Source organism: Tachysurus vachellii, chromosome 7, assembly GCF_030014155.1.
Source record: "Tachysurus vachellii isolate PV-2020 chromosome 7, HZAU_Pvac_v1, whole genome shotgun sequence".
Classification (NCBI taxonomy): Eukaryota; Metazoa; Chordata; class Actinopteri; order Siluriformes; family Bagridae; genus Tachysurus; species Tachysurus vachellii.
The window spans coordinates 13,802,230-13,817,287 of NC_083466.1; the positions used below are offsets into that span (position 1 = coordinate 13,802,230).

Here is a 15,058-nt window from a genome sequence, read left to right on the forward strand (position 1 = left end):
TTATTCCGGTATTCCAACTGGTTTTAAAAATCATGTTACAGGATATGCTACATGCGTACACTTCTAATTAAATAACAATATAAAAAAGTAGTTCAAAAACCAGTAAACAAAAGTGACCAAAGTGCACCGAGAGTGAATTTCAGACTTCTTTAACACTCACGGCAGAAGGTACTGTTCCTCCATGGTCCGATGTTGACACCACGGTCCTGACACTCGTTTACATAAGCTTCAATCGCTTCACACAATGCGGAGTGAGGGCCACCCAACGCGCACAGGTCAAACACACAGTTTTGGAAGAAGCTCTACACAAAAACACACAATTAAAACGATATGACTTAAACTTATGTGAATAAAACAGTCTTCTGCTCAGCTGTAAATGGTCTGGTCTAAGTAACCTACGTTAGGATTGACTTTTGGATGACAAACGGCAAACGGGCCTTTGCTGTCCAATATGATTCCGCAATAAGCGGGACTCTCATAAAGGTCCTTTTCTGTGTCTGTGCAGCTTGGGTTTGGGTCAACTGGGGTTTTGTTGCAGCTGAAATGTAAAAGAAAATAAGTTTTACTGATCTTTCATTATACAGACAATGGAGGTAGTAAAGAATATCCAATCCCTCTGTATATAGACATATACACAATACAAAACCAATGGCTCACTCTGGGTCTGTGTTCCAGCTGTTGCCAAACTCAGTTGGACTGTTGACCAGTTCACCAGTGGGGGTGCGGAAGTCATCATTAATTTTGCCATTGTAGTCTCCACACAGGCCACAAAGCTTGTCCTTATAGCTGCACAAACAAAAGCACAATATATTAGAATTACAGCAATAACGTACCCTTCAATTTAAATTCAGGTCTGATCTATATTCCCATTGTCAGTAAAAAAAAAAAAAAAAATGACACTCTTCAAATGCGATATTTCTTTTGCAGAGAAAAAGTTGTTGAATTAATTAATTTAAAATATTTGCAGAAAGAAAAAGCTAGTTTTGGTCGCGAGTGGATTTCCGTCAGGGAAACATGTGGGCATGCCAGCTGTAGACTGTATTAAGAGGACATTAATCAATATCAGTGTAACACAACACTCACTCTTTGATAACTTTGATGTCCACGTAGTGGTTTCCATCGTAGCGAACTGTCACACCAAAGTTCATGGACACTGTGTAGAGTGTCCCCTGTTTGAAAATGTCCACTCCAGCAACAGGGCTCAGTGGTATGTTTACTTTGGTTCCGTTCACCTGAGAACGGTTAGAGAAGACTGTCATAAATGACTTTCTTAGAACATTACTGCAAAATGCAGAATTTGACTTCCTTTATTTTCTACAGTGATCCTTTCTCTGCTTCCTCACCTGCACATCTCCTCGTTTCAGGATGGACACCTTCACTCCCAGGACATGGACATGGACAGCACTCACATAACTGATCGTGGGAATGTTGTAGCGATTCTCATTATCGACATAGACAGCGAAGTAAGGTACGTCTGTGCTGTTACATGGCTCCGACATTAAGTAAGTGCAGTTGCCCATGAAGTCATAGTATTTCTTATCAAAGGTGGTGTAGTGTGGGTCACCTGAGGCGATACAAGTCGAGGTGTCTGTATATAGAAAAGATAAGCAAGGGTTAAAAATCCAAATTACAAACGACTGAAAAAAGAACTAAACTTCATGAAGTAGCTTTTGCTGATCTTTCATCATTATTACATCCAACAAAGCTTATATGTCAGTCACATCATGGCAAGTTTTACACAGCACCTTTAGGGTAGCAGCCATGGATTCCTCCCACTTCCCGACATTCTTCTGTGGGGTCACAACTGTTGTCCACACAGTTCAATGTATAATTGCCTGCACAGCGACACAGTTGGGAGCAGCCATTCCCAAAGACAATCTCTCCCGGCTGCAAAAAAAAAGTCCCACTTACACAATGAACAGTGCTGCTTCTCTGCTAAATGTAGATTTGACATTAACTACTGTGTATGTTATATACCTCGTAGTAATTATTGTCTTCATCCAGACATCCACAAGTCTCAATGCGAACACAGCGTTTTCCCCGAAACACAAAACCAGGTTTGCAGAAGCAGCCACTGATACAGGAGCCAGTGCAGTTGGTAGAGGGTTCTTGACAGCTAGGAATGCAAGGTGGACCACACTCTATGTACTCAGCATCGGGAGGACACTTCACTATTAATGGACAGGAGAAGTGGTCAGAACAGGATTGTACTGATGGGTATACTGTAGAGATAAAAATCCAATCCTTATTACCTGGTGGTGGTGTTGGTGGTGAAGGAGAAGTTGGTTTTGTAGTTGTAGGTTTAGGCGTGGATGTCTGTGGGGTCGACGGCTGAGGTGTAGTGGGTTTTGTGGTTGTTGGTTTTGGTGTGGATGGCTGTGGGGTTGGAGGTTTTGGAGACGAAACAGGTGTCGTTGGCTTTGTTGTTGTCGATGTTAGAGCTAAAACAAACCAGCAATGCACTTTAAATTTCAAGGTCCTTAAAAGTCACATGTTAATCACAGAGTACCAAGATGCATCTTCATATTAAGATGCTTAAGGTAGAGTTCTTACCATCACAGGTTGTGATGCACAGACTGTCTATTGCAATATCTGTCTCCACTGTACTTCCATACACACCAACAATTACAAACTGAAACATAGATAGCTTTTTACTTTTGAATGAATACAATCAATTTTATTATATAATGATTTATGATAATGATAAAAAGATTTTTATAAACAGGAAAAATTAAAAAACATCCAATAGCCTAGTTGCATTACAACTAGCAATAGTTTTATTACTAGTTTTAATGCATTTCTATTTCTAGCCACCCTACCCCAAAGCCAACAAATGTGATCAGTATGAAAGACTTTTTTTATTGGTTAAATAAACAGCAGAAAGATATTATGATACAGGGTTAATTTGTTATTTTAGTACAATAAAAGTACAATACATACCTGTATATCTCTTGTAGTGATGAATTTGACCACTGCTGGTTTCCAACCTTGTCCTTGGTTTCCCTTGATGCTAAAAACAGGATACCCTAGAGCTCCTCCTAAGGATTTTCACAGCAACATTTGTTTATATATAAACATGCTCATGTAGTGTTTAATAACTACTGAGATGATCCTTTTAAGTGTAATATGTTTTTCTAGAGTATGTGCTTACCACTGATGACAACATGGACATTAAGTTCCATGTCTGCAGCAGTGCCATACATATAATAATGGAAGTTCAGCTGCAGGCAGTTCGAAGATGGTACTGGTATGGATGGACTCCACAGTTGAGCTGAGGCTCCTGGGATACTATCAAAGGAATCCATCAAGAGATATGATCCCACTATAATAAAACATTTTAAGGTGGGTGGTTTAATTCTGAAGAGAGTAATATACTGAACATACTGTCAAATCCAATGCGCTTTTAGACAATTTGTTGGCAAAAATATTTTTCTCAATAAAGATTTGTTTTTTTTTTGTTTTAAAAACAAAATATTTTTGTTTGGTGTATAAGACTAACTGAGCTCAGTCTACCATTTCAATCAGCCACACGTCTACATGATTTTTCAGCATGTACAACAGAAGGCGAATATAATGGCCATGTATAGATTGAAGAACATTCTTTCAACATATTCTTAGAGTCGGGTAGGTTATCCAAATCGATCTTACAGTCAACAATTTGTTTTTGGTTTTATATTAGATTGCATTTAATGTATGACAGATACAGAATTGCTAATGATTTGTAATGCAGTGCACTTGCTTTACACTACTAAAGCTACAAATTAATAGTGTAATTAGGTTTTGATATTTGAGATATGATTATAAAACTTTAGTAACATTAGAAAGTACAACAAAAATATTTTAGTAAACAATAAGAAGCATGTAAAACCACATATCAGGTGCTCAACTTAATATTTCTATTTGATTGAATATTATAGTGCTGCTTGCATATAACCATTTACACAACTTTAATTGAACTAATATAAAAACATAGCTAAATAAGTCACTATAATATTATAGTACAGGTACTTTTTCAAAAGTGCAGTAAAAAACAGACCCATGTTAATTTGCCACATTTGAACAATAAATGATTACAACAGAACACAGAAAACAGAACCAAAAGTCAATGAATGTAATGAAAGTTTTATAATTTTTTTCCTTACAGCCTGGTTTGGAGAAATCATCATCGGGACCTGTACCAGGTGTATCAGTTTGTCCATTCCAAAAAATCCAACCAACCAGGTCTGGATCTGAGACCTCGGTTGTCCATCCACAGAGGTCATCGGTTGCATCAAAGTCACACTGAGATATACACCCTGTGTAAACATGTGAACATATCCACACATATCTCACAGATTTGGTCATTTAAATTTTTTAGTTTTTATTTCAATGTAATAAATTGATGAATGTACCAGGACAAGCTCCCTCTGTGATGTTAATGTTATCCAAGGCTGTATCACATGATGAAGAGAACCCACGCTTTGCTTCAAATACAATCTGAAAAATAAGATAACCTTATCTTATAAGCAATTGCAGATATTCAAAATATGTTCATTAATTTTATCTTTCATACAAGTATTTATTACATCACTACCAAAATTGTTATTCACTATAAAAGTCCTAACATTCTAAGACAATTCAGAACTAGTATAAGCATATAAAAAACCCTCAAGATTAGCAAATTAAAAACTGGAAATCTTATTCTATAATTTTAATCTATAATTTTAAATCTAAAGCTACATTTTGCAAACTAGCAAAGTCCTATTATATGGTTAAGAGAGTTTTACTACCAGAAAATGATTTAACCCAAACTTTCTGCACTTTTTAGTATCAAAGGTTACCAGTATCCAGGCTACTGGCATGCTGGTTTCCAAGCACCTAGGATTATTATGTACTCACTTCAATAGGCTGCCCTGCTGGTCTGGACACAGTAACAGCTGCTCCAAGCCATGATGGACTCTGTATCCCAGTTTTCTGCCATAGCAGTTCTTCTGCACCAGGACGCTTTTCCAGCAGTGTCAAAGTATTGCTGTTATCTGCACCATACATGTAGTACCGAAACTGAACACAAATCTGAGCTTGTGTGGGGCTCAACACAGGACTGAGCAAGCGTGCTTTCTGTCCATTACTGACATTATCGGCTTCATGGTATATGTAATAACCATCTGGTGATAGAAACAGAAGTTAAAGTAAATTAATTCTATATACATATTTTAGTAATTACTTTAGATACCAGCTTTGTACAATGATGACACAACCCTGTTAAAATGGCAGGTTTTTGTGATGTAAAAAAACGAAACTAAGACAATTCATATCAGAAATTTTTCGCCCTCAGTGTGAAATTACAGTATATAAACATTAAGTGAAAATCACATTGTTTGGGGGGAGGAAAGGAAAAATAAAGAAATCTTAATAATCAATAATCTAGTCGCATATGTACATTTATTCTTAGAATTTGTTTATGCACCTTTAGATTTTATTACAAAATCTATTTAAGAGTCCTTTTGGAGAAAAGTCTATCAGCATGGTGATGACTTAACTTAGCAATATTTTTACACATATTTCTTGCAAAAAACATTCTAGAATTATCAAATCATAAAGGCATCTCCTGAGCACAGCCTGCTTCAGGTCAACCCACAGATTTTTAGTTGGATTCAGGTCTGTTTAGGGTCAGTTTTATGCTGAAAGTTGAAATTCCTTTTTATCTTTGGCTTACTACCAGACACCTGACAGTTTTGCGCTAAAATCAACTCCTTATTTCTTCCACCTTAACAAATCCAGAGTTCTGCTGTCACAACCATGCTACACCAGGGCTATGGTGTTTTTTGATGTGCTTTATTGCACCTTTTGTAATTATGGAATTATTAACTTTTAGAATTGGTCTCATCAGACCATAATGCACGCTTAAGTGTAATGTACTTGATCAACAAACATGCATCCTTTGTAAGCTCTTTGAGGACCATGACTTCAGCAGTTGGGTGAATCCTAGAACATGTAAAGAAAATCCTACAGAAACAGTTTATCTGTATTTTGCGTTACTCTCAATAATTTCATTGGCGACAGCTGTAAAATAATTACTTTTGAACATGAGAATTGAAGTAATCTCTAAAAAACTTTATAAAACAGCCATTTTACCAGTGTTTAGACTTAATATTTATTGAAAATACACTCACTGTAGATACATATAGGTGCGCTTTATGGATAGACAGTTTTAAGGAACAACAGTAGCAAGCATATAAATACAATGTTGCTGATGTTTTTAAACTCAGGACACTTTATTAGACACATCTATCTTTTGAATAAATGACATTGCAATGTTGAAACACACACACACACACACACACACACACACACACACACACACACACACACACACACACACACAAACAGACACATTATAATTTTAAGATTTAATTTATATATATCTTGATATAAATACTTATATCTAAATATAATGGACTTACTGCCATCGGGATAGTCCCCACTAGGTCCAGTGCCAGTTGTGGGTGTGGGACCCTTATGGCGAATCCATTCACTCTCATCTTCACTGTCTTGTTGAAAATTACAGAAGGGCAAACTGTTGTCGTTGAAGTCACAAGCTGTTATCACAACTGTAATTTACAAGAAAAGAGAGAATTTAGATCACAATGCTGTGTGACCAATCACATCTTTTATTCTAAATAAAACAGTGATATGTGGATTAAATCAGATTTATATATCAAAGAGAAAGAGAAAGTGATACCAAAAGTAAAACTCAGCTTTCCAACATGGACAAATGACTATATACAATGTTGTATTTAGGATGATTTAGGATGACCTAATGTATAGGAGTTATAAGCCTGGAGATATAAGCCTGGAATAACCCTGGATCAATGCCATAATAATGTGTTAATGTGTTTTAGAGAACACTAATTACAGTTATATTGTAAAGACTTTACTATACTATAGACTATACTCCACCCTTTTATGCTCTCTATTTATGTGAACTGTGCTATTCTAACTTCTGTGCATGCAGGTTGTTATGTGATAAACAGGTTTCATAGATACATAAGAACTTTGGAACCATACTTTAGAAAGAATAAAACTAATCTCACTCAAAGGATGGGTTGTCATGAGAGCACATAAGCAAGTTAGACCGTAACACAAACAAATTAAGAGAATAGTGGAACGTGTGCACCATTTGCCATGTTAACTGCCTTTTTTTTTTTTTTTTTGCCATATTAACATAATTAGTGGAGCAAACCTACCAGCATCATGTTCAATATAATCATTCCTAGAAAAAGATAAAATATCAGATTATCATAATGAAACAAAAATGGCAAAATTACTAATAAATCATATATATATATATCCTTATTTACTAAACCGTAAAACCCTCTCAATATATAATTGCAGAAGACACATACTCACCTATACATATATCTATATCCAACAATATACTATATATATATATATATATATATATATATATATATATATATATATATACATATATATATATATATATATATGTGTGTGTGTGTGTGTGTGTGTGTGTGTGTGTGTACACATGCGTGTGTGTATATGTGTGCGTGTGTTCTGCTATTTCGTCCTTGCTATATATTATATTTGAATGCTGAAAACTACTTTTAAGGTTAAATATCAAATGTAATAAATTTTCATTAGAATACATTCATTATAAATCAAAACATTCTTCAATAATTACATTGAAAATAAAATTTGCATACTCTATACACTTACAAATAGAGTATTTGCATACTCTATACATATACATTAATGATATAACAGTAGTAACTGAGTAATTATTACAAATATGTTAATGTATATTAATAAAATATGGGTTAATACATTTTAAGAGAGAATAAAATCCCACTAACATTACATCAATAAAGTGAAGATGACTGAACAGTGAGATGCAGATGAAATCATTATTTCAGACCTTTTACAGGTGACTTAAATATTAAGCCTCTAACAAGTTAGACTACTTATACTAATTATGTTAATAATACTAATACTGATTATTTTCTGTAATTCTTTAAAGATGTTTATATATTCTGTTTGGAATGCATCACATGTAATTGTAGTATGCCAGATTTAATAGAATAGGAGATTAATTATTCTAAAAATTATTAATATCAAACAACAAAATAATGAATTTTCAAAATGAACGACAAGCAACCCTCCCCTTTTTTCTAAATGTTTTTTTCAAAATGTTTATTTAATTTAAACTCACCTATTATCAGTATTTCCAAAAGTATAGATGCCACTTATCCAGGTTAAAATTAATATTAGATTTAGAGGTCCCATTGCTAACTGACACAGTTAGCACTAGAGACAGATGTAATGAAGAAATCAGGCTTTATAAAGACCAGCCTGTGTTTCAGAATGGGAGGTGGTGTGTGTGTGTGTGTGGGGGGGGCAGTCTGTTAATATCATCTCATGTTCTTTCATATTCTTACATAGCTTGTTGCACAACAAATTGAGTAAATCAGTAACTGTTTGTGTTAGTGTCAGGGTGTGCCAACACTGTCCTGTTGGAAGCTGTATTGGTTTGGTACCACAGTAGGGTGTGTTTAACAACACAACAGAATTACAAAGTATGAGCTACATGCAGTTCAAGATGATTTGAATTCTTTGAGAAATTGAGTTAGTAAATTCACTAAAGTGACTCTCTAATCCAGAACTGGGCTGCCACGGCTGCCAATCCCGATAAGTTGAACACAACACAGTTGATGCTCAAATCTCACTTAAATGTGCCCAATAAATGTGTCCCAGTTAAGTGTGTTTAATAGAAATAGTCAATTACAAATATTATTTTTAACAGCGTTTATCACTCATGACTAGACAAGATGTTACAAATTTGTTTAAATTAATAGTTTAATGCTGAACATTTTCTTTCTTAGTTATAAACTAATTAATCTTTATTTCCAGGTTTAAACGGAAAAAACATTTTCCAGTGGGGATTTAGACTTATGGACTCTACTGTACAACTTGGAGACAAAGGAACGCATTTCTTATCAATTTGATAGCTTTAACTCGAAACATTTTAACCATCAAGGAAACCCAGCCCTGATTTTCAATTGTGTCATATGCAGAAGAATCACTGCTGTCAGAGGTGTTCCACCCTGTGATAACATGTTTTATGAGAGCTGTAAAAAAACAGTACTTTCTTGAGACCAAGCTGATATCTCACGTTCGTGAAGTCAGTGGGGAAAAAGTTTCACACTCTAACCTGTCCTGAGGTCTTTTACTACACATAGTTAATTTTGTATTACACAAATGTTCAGTCAGTATTGTAAATAAAACCTTACAAATTTCAAAATATGGACATGATGAAATGTTGTTCTTGCCTTTGTTCCCCTACTCTTCCTGCAATTTCTTCCATTACAAAATTGTGACTCATTATTTGTAATTAACTTCACCAGGACTTGAGAAAATACAATCCCCCCCCCCCCCCCGTCCCCCCCAGAAAACTGTAGGCGTATATCCTAACATGAGTCAGGTAAATAACTGGTACAAAGGGCATCTCTCAATCTTTTAGTGCCAATTAATCTGTGCAAAACTTCTTTCTGCTAATTAAACATACAGATCTGCACCTTGGAAATAAATGTTACTGTAATCAGATTTATTTTCATTGCCTGTATTCCTAGGTATAGTTCTATATAATGGATGTATTTCTTCCAAATTAACACTTGAGTATACAGTAATTATGTCCATGCATCTTAAATATGGCCAACAGTACAACTGATCTGTTCTATCCACATCTTTCCAGATTCTGTGTGTGTCAAATAAGGGAAAAAGCCTTAATATAAGGCACTGGACCACAGTACAGTATGTTCATTTTAGTCTACACTTTTAGCTAAGTGTAAAATTAAATAAAATAACAAACAAACAAACAAACAAGCCAATAAGTTGCAATAAACATCATAATTTGTGCCTGTTAAAAAATTTAGACAGCAAAAAGACATATTCCTTATGTTTTAAATCTCTGAATCTGTCATGGTCTACAAGATCCTTACACTTCAAGAGGTCTGTCAGAATCCAGGTTTAAGCAATCTTCAAAAATACTTGTAATCTTGTAAGCAGGGTTTATCTGAAACTGTGTGTCTGGGTGGGACTGGCTAACAAATTTTGACGCTTGTCTGTGGTGTTCTATGGATGATGTTTAATGACTTTCTATATTATTGTTATTAAAATGATTAGCTACACCATGAGTGATGAGTTTTTTTTTTTTATAGCATCTCTGTTAAACCTTTGTGACATTTTAGAAGTTACGAAGGCTGCACTTCCTGTGCGGTGTTAGTGTTTGCTTGTAAATCGTAGCAAGGATTTAGCTGTCCAATCTGTAAGCTGCTCAATTCAACGTTTTTATTACTGGAGTGCTTGACTTATTTGTTTTTATGAAGACACTGTCAAATAAACAATGTAACTATATAGTATTTAGCAATCTTTAAAACTGTTTTCAATTTTTTTTTGTCAAATTATTTAATTTTAGAGATAGAGATGGCCAATGGGGAGGTTTTGGTATAAAATATGGTGATATAAAACAGCAGACAGGAGTTACTATCTACTTGAATGATCTATTACAGTAAGCTATCATTTAGAAATATAAAAACATGGACAAGCAGTAATAAAAAAGTATGCAACGATTCAATTCATTTCATAGGTTGTTCATAGGTTTTTAGTATTTGCAAATAGACCACGATTCTGAGAGTTATCTCTAGATGGGCTCCTTCTTTTTCTATCATCGCTTATTCATCACTGAAAGAAACACTGTGTATTTTGTTACTTATACAGTGCCATTAATGGCACTGTGGAGCATTGAAAACTTCTCACATCACACTCACATCACGCTCGCTCAGTCACCAAACTAATTAATAAGTAAACTTGTGTTTAGCAAATAACCAGCAAACTAACAAATATTCACTGCTGTAACAGTTGTAACTAGCTAACAGCTCGCTAACACATAAGCATAAATGTTTACCTCACTGCTAATGTCACTTTTGACTAAGGTTAGCTAGAAATTAAATTATTTCCGATTATCTGTCCCTGTATACAGGTACTGTATATACCTGCATAGTACAGTGGCCGAGAAGTGCAAAACACATTAAAAAAATGCGAAAACAAAAAAAATCCGTGAACACATTAACAAATCCGAAAACTAATTAACAAATCTGAAAACACAACGACAAATCAGACAACTCGGAAAAGCTAGGTATCGTTTGTGAATGAATCTTACCAATCATTGGACAAGACACCTGTCATTCAAGATATACAGGTATGGAATCTTATGTGTAATGTGTAAAGTTCTCTGCTTAAATATAAGAAAATAACAGAAGTAATCCACAGTAATCCACAGTAAGGACAATACATTTTGTAAACTTTTACACACATTCCAACTTTTCCCTGTGGCAGACTGTTGAACTTCATGTATACCTTGAGTGACAGGTGTCTTGTCCAACGATCGGTAAGTGTTCTAATCACAAACTATACCAACCTTTTCTGTTGGTTGTCTGAATTGTTGTGTTTTCGGATTTGTTAATGTGTTTCGTGCAACGATTCAGACAACCCGGAAAAGGTATGTGAACGGAAACTTACCGATCATTGGACAAGACACCTGTCATTCAAGTTATACAGGTGAATGACAGGTGTCTTGTCCAATGATCGGTAAGTTTCCGTTCACAAACCTTTTCCGGTTTGTCTGACTTGTCGTTGTGTTTTTGGATTTTTTAATGTGTTTTCGGATTTGTTGTTTTGTTTTTGCATTTGTTGTTTTGTTTTCAGATTTGTTAATGTGCTTTGCACTTCTCGGCCACCGTAGCATATAGTGTATATAGTACATACAATATTAATATGTTTTATTTACATACAGTAGTTATCTTGATGAATAAAGCAGAATGAGCTTGATAGATGCATCACTTCAGTTCTTGCTGTCTCAGTGAGCTGCTTACACAAACACTTCTGCATTATATTTACTGCTGTTTCTGTTTCTGGTTATTTCACTATGCTTTTTTTTAGGGGTTCAAGCGCGAAGCGCTGGAAACCTATTGTATTCGGTAGGATTTTTATTATTATTATTATTATTATTATTATTATTATTATTATTATTATTATTATTCCGCCCTACAAACCGTAAGGCCTAGAGAGCTCAAACTTGGTCAGATGGTAGTACTGGTCACAGTTACTCAGGCCCAAGGACTCAGCGAAATCGGCCAATAGGGGCGCTTCAGCGCCCCTCAACGCGTTTGTGCCCATAACTCCTAAACCGTATTTCCAAATCTCAAGTGCTTTATATCATTGGACTCCTTGGCTCATGACTTAAAAAACGTATATCTCCAATTTCATTTCCACCATTAACATTTTTTTCGCTATAGCGCATTTTGTCTGAAACCTACTTTTGCGAACTAGTCCTAGGTTTTTCGCCTGATCGAGACCAATCCAGTGCATTAATATTCTCTGTAGTCTCAATGTCAATAATTATCGAAAAAAAGAAATTGAAATTGAAATTGAAATTTTGATTCAGGGTCCTTAAGGGGCCCCAAAACGTTCGGACTTGGAGGAGCCAGTTTTACTAAAATGGTAATAACTCAAGAACTAAATGAGCTATCAACACCAAACTTGGGACACATATGAAAGAGGTCAACCTGAGGTCAAAGGCGATTGGCCACTTGGTGGCGCTATGACAGAAAAATCACTAAAAACAGCTCTAACTATGCGAGCGTTGGTCCGATTGACTTCAAACGTGGTGTGCAGTGTCTTTGTCCAAGGTGCATTGAGTGTATGTAAGGACATTGGCGTGTCTCAAAAAACATGGCCGCCATTGGCCAATGAAGTTTGAGCACCAATTAGACAAGGTTAATGGAGGCCTATCGGAATGAAACTCGGTGAGCATGTTCGACACGTGGTCCTAGAGGTCTGTAAGAAATTTGAAAGAAATCGGCCACTAGTTGGCGCTAAAGAGTTTTACGCCACTGTAATCACGTAGTGCTTAATAAATACACACAATATTGATATCATTTGATAGGTCTCCACATACTGAACAACTTTGCCTCTTGGACCAATGCTGTCAATCAAATTGTTCATTAATTATTCTTGATCAGGTGAAAAACCTACTTTTGCGAACTAGTCCTAGGTTTTTCGCCTGATCGAGACCAATCCAGTGCAGTAATACTCTCTGGAGTCTTATTGTCAATAATTATCGAAAAAAAGTGGAACTTTATCCTTTGGCTTGCCATTAAAGGATCATTTATGAAATGGGCGTGGCAATAAATAATTCAAAGCCTATAACTCATAAACAAAAAGTCTAATTTATACGACCCTCATTGAGCACATGTGACATATGACTTTTAACAATCCTGCCAAGTTTTATCTTGATCGCTGTAATTGGCAAAAAGCTGCACACCATGTATTTTCAATGGACTGCGTTGGCTGTAAATGGGCTTTTCCATTACTGATGTAACTGCATATAGGTTACAAATAATGGAGTGAGTAATTAGTGTTAATTGAGCAATGTGACATAAGTGAGTAGTGTGATGCAAGTGAGCAGTGTGACGCAAGTGAGCAGTGTAATGCAAGTGTGCTGTATGAGGCAAGTGAGCTGTGTGATGCAAGTAAGCTGTGTGATGCCAGTGAGCTATACGATGAAATTGTGCACTGTGATGAAACTGAGCAGTGTTATATAAGTAACCTGTGTAATGAAAGTGAGCTGTGTGATGCAAGTTAGCTGTGTAATGTAAATGAGCAGTGTAATACAAGTGACCTGTATAATATAAGTGAATAATGTGATGTGCACTATAATTGTTGAAAAGATATATAAACCATATATTTCCAATGGATTGCATTAGCTATAAATGGTCTTTTTCATAATTGATCTAAATGCGTAAAGTCTAGGAAACATCAAATCTGTTTCCACATGTCTTTAAAAGCCTGAAAGGCCCTAAAGTCTTGAAAGGCCCTAAAGTCTTGAAAGGCTTTAAAGTTTTGTAAATCCTTTAAGGCCTTAAACTCCCTAATGGCCTTAAACGCTTGAACCCCGGGAAATGCTGCTTGCAGCTTTAATTTTTTTTTGATGTTGGTTTCTGCAATGTCAGTGTCTACAAACCTACATAACATGTGTGTACATGTAAAGCCCCTATTAGCAAACTTCAAGCTGTGTGTTTGATCATATTTACACAATTATGGAGTTATATAAATGAATTTAGACTTCCTTTTTGCTTTATTTAACAACTTCTGTAAATACTGTAAAAAGTTTTTTTTGATGAATGTCAAAAGTATAGTAACATGGGGATAATATACATAATGAACAAGTTTATTGTCAGCATTAAGGAAGAAAAGCACACAACGCGGTAGAGATGCAGGAAATGTGGAAATAGTGTTTGCTCATAGCATAAGGCCACGACATGTACCAAAATTGTCCCTATATCATATTTTTATTATCATATTCAAAGTCTTAAAAGTGCACACAGGAAAGAAAGGCAATGTTCTGCATTTAATTTTCATTTCCTGTCTTTGCCTTAGATGTCCACTAAGATTTTCTTTTTTATGAATGTTTTTGTTGTTAGAATTAAGGAAGAAAAGCACCTGATATAAACGACACAAAAAGAGCTTGAAATTTTATTTACCATTTAAGTGAAAATGTAGAGAATGAAATTAGGTTGTTTTGGCAGCCTGATAAATAAGCGCACACATGACGATACAAGCCAATCAACATCGTCCTCTATACTGGGTACTTAGTTTCCAAGATTTCAGTGTTTCACGGATTGCAGAAAACAGTACGTATTGACCAATGTTTTACTAAAAACATGCTTTTTAGGCATTTTTATGCTTTTTAGGTATTATTATAATTCATATTAATGAATATTATATAAAGTGTAGATATACCTCCTGTGTGTGCAGGAGACAAGGTGGAAGGGGAGCAAAGTACATAGTACTGGAGGGGCATGCAAGCTGTTTTATTATGGTGTGGATAAGAAGAGTAATGTGGTAGGAGTGATCCTGAAGGATAAGTTTGTGAGTAATGTATTAGAGGTGAAAAGCGTGTCAGACAGGGTGATCAGGATGAAGTTAGACATTGAAGGGG

At 35.4% G+C, this 15,058-nt stretch overlaps 1 protein-coding gene across 3 annotated transcripts in view; it reads right to left on the reverse strand.

Annotated features, from left to right (window-relative positions):
* Positions 1-8,339, reverse strand: part of zanl (zonadhesin, like) — a 139,708-nt gene extending 131,369 nt beyond the window's left edge. For all 3 annotated transcript variants that reach the window (XM_060874457.1, XM_060874458.1, XM_060874456.1), the window contains exons 1-17: positions 8,213-8,339; positions 7,227-7,252; positions 6,444-6,590; positions 4,879-5,144; positions 4,392-4,476; positions 4,143-4,295; positions 3,152-3,322; positions 2,941-3,038; positions 2,554-2,632; positions 2,253-2,441; positions 1,978-2,171; positions 1,746-1,887; positions 1,344-1,588; positions 1,084-1,232; positions 658-786; positions 400-538; positions 161-302 (exon numbers count right to left, since the gene is read on the reverse strand). In XM_060874457.1, the coding sequence (XP_060730440.1) occupies positions 161-302; positions 400-538; positions 658-786; positions 1,084-1,232; positions 1,344-1,588; positions 1,746-1,887; positions 1,978-2,171; positions 2,253-2,441; positions 2,554-2,632; positions 2,941-3,038; positions 3,152-3,322; positions 4,143-4,295; positions 4,392-4,476; positions 4,879-5,144; positions 6,444-6,590; positions 7,227-7,252; positions 8,213-8,286 (2,428 nt within the window). In that variant the 5' untranslated portion in view covers positions 8,287-8,339. The remainder of the gene's footprint in view (positions 1-160; positions 303-399; positions 539-657; positions 787-1,083; positions 1,233-1,343; positions 1,589-1,745; positions 1,888-1,977; positions 2,172-2,252; positions 2,442-2,553; positions 2,633-2,940; positions 3,039-3,151; positions 3,323-4,142; positions 4,296-4,391; positions 4,477-4,878; positions 5,145-6,443; positions 6,591-7,226; positions 7,253-8,212) is intronic.
* Between the last annotated feature and the right edge of the window lie 6,719 nt (positions 8,340-15,058).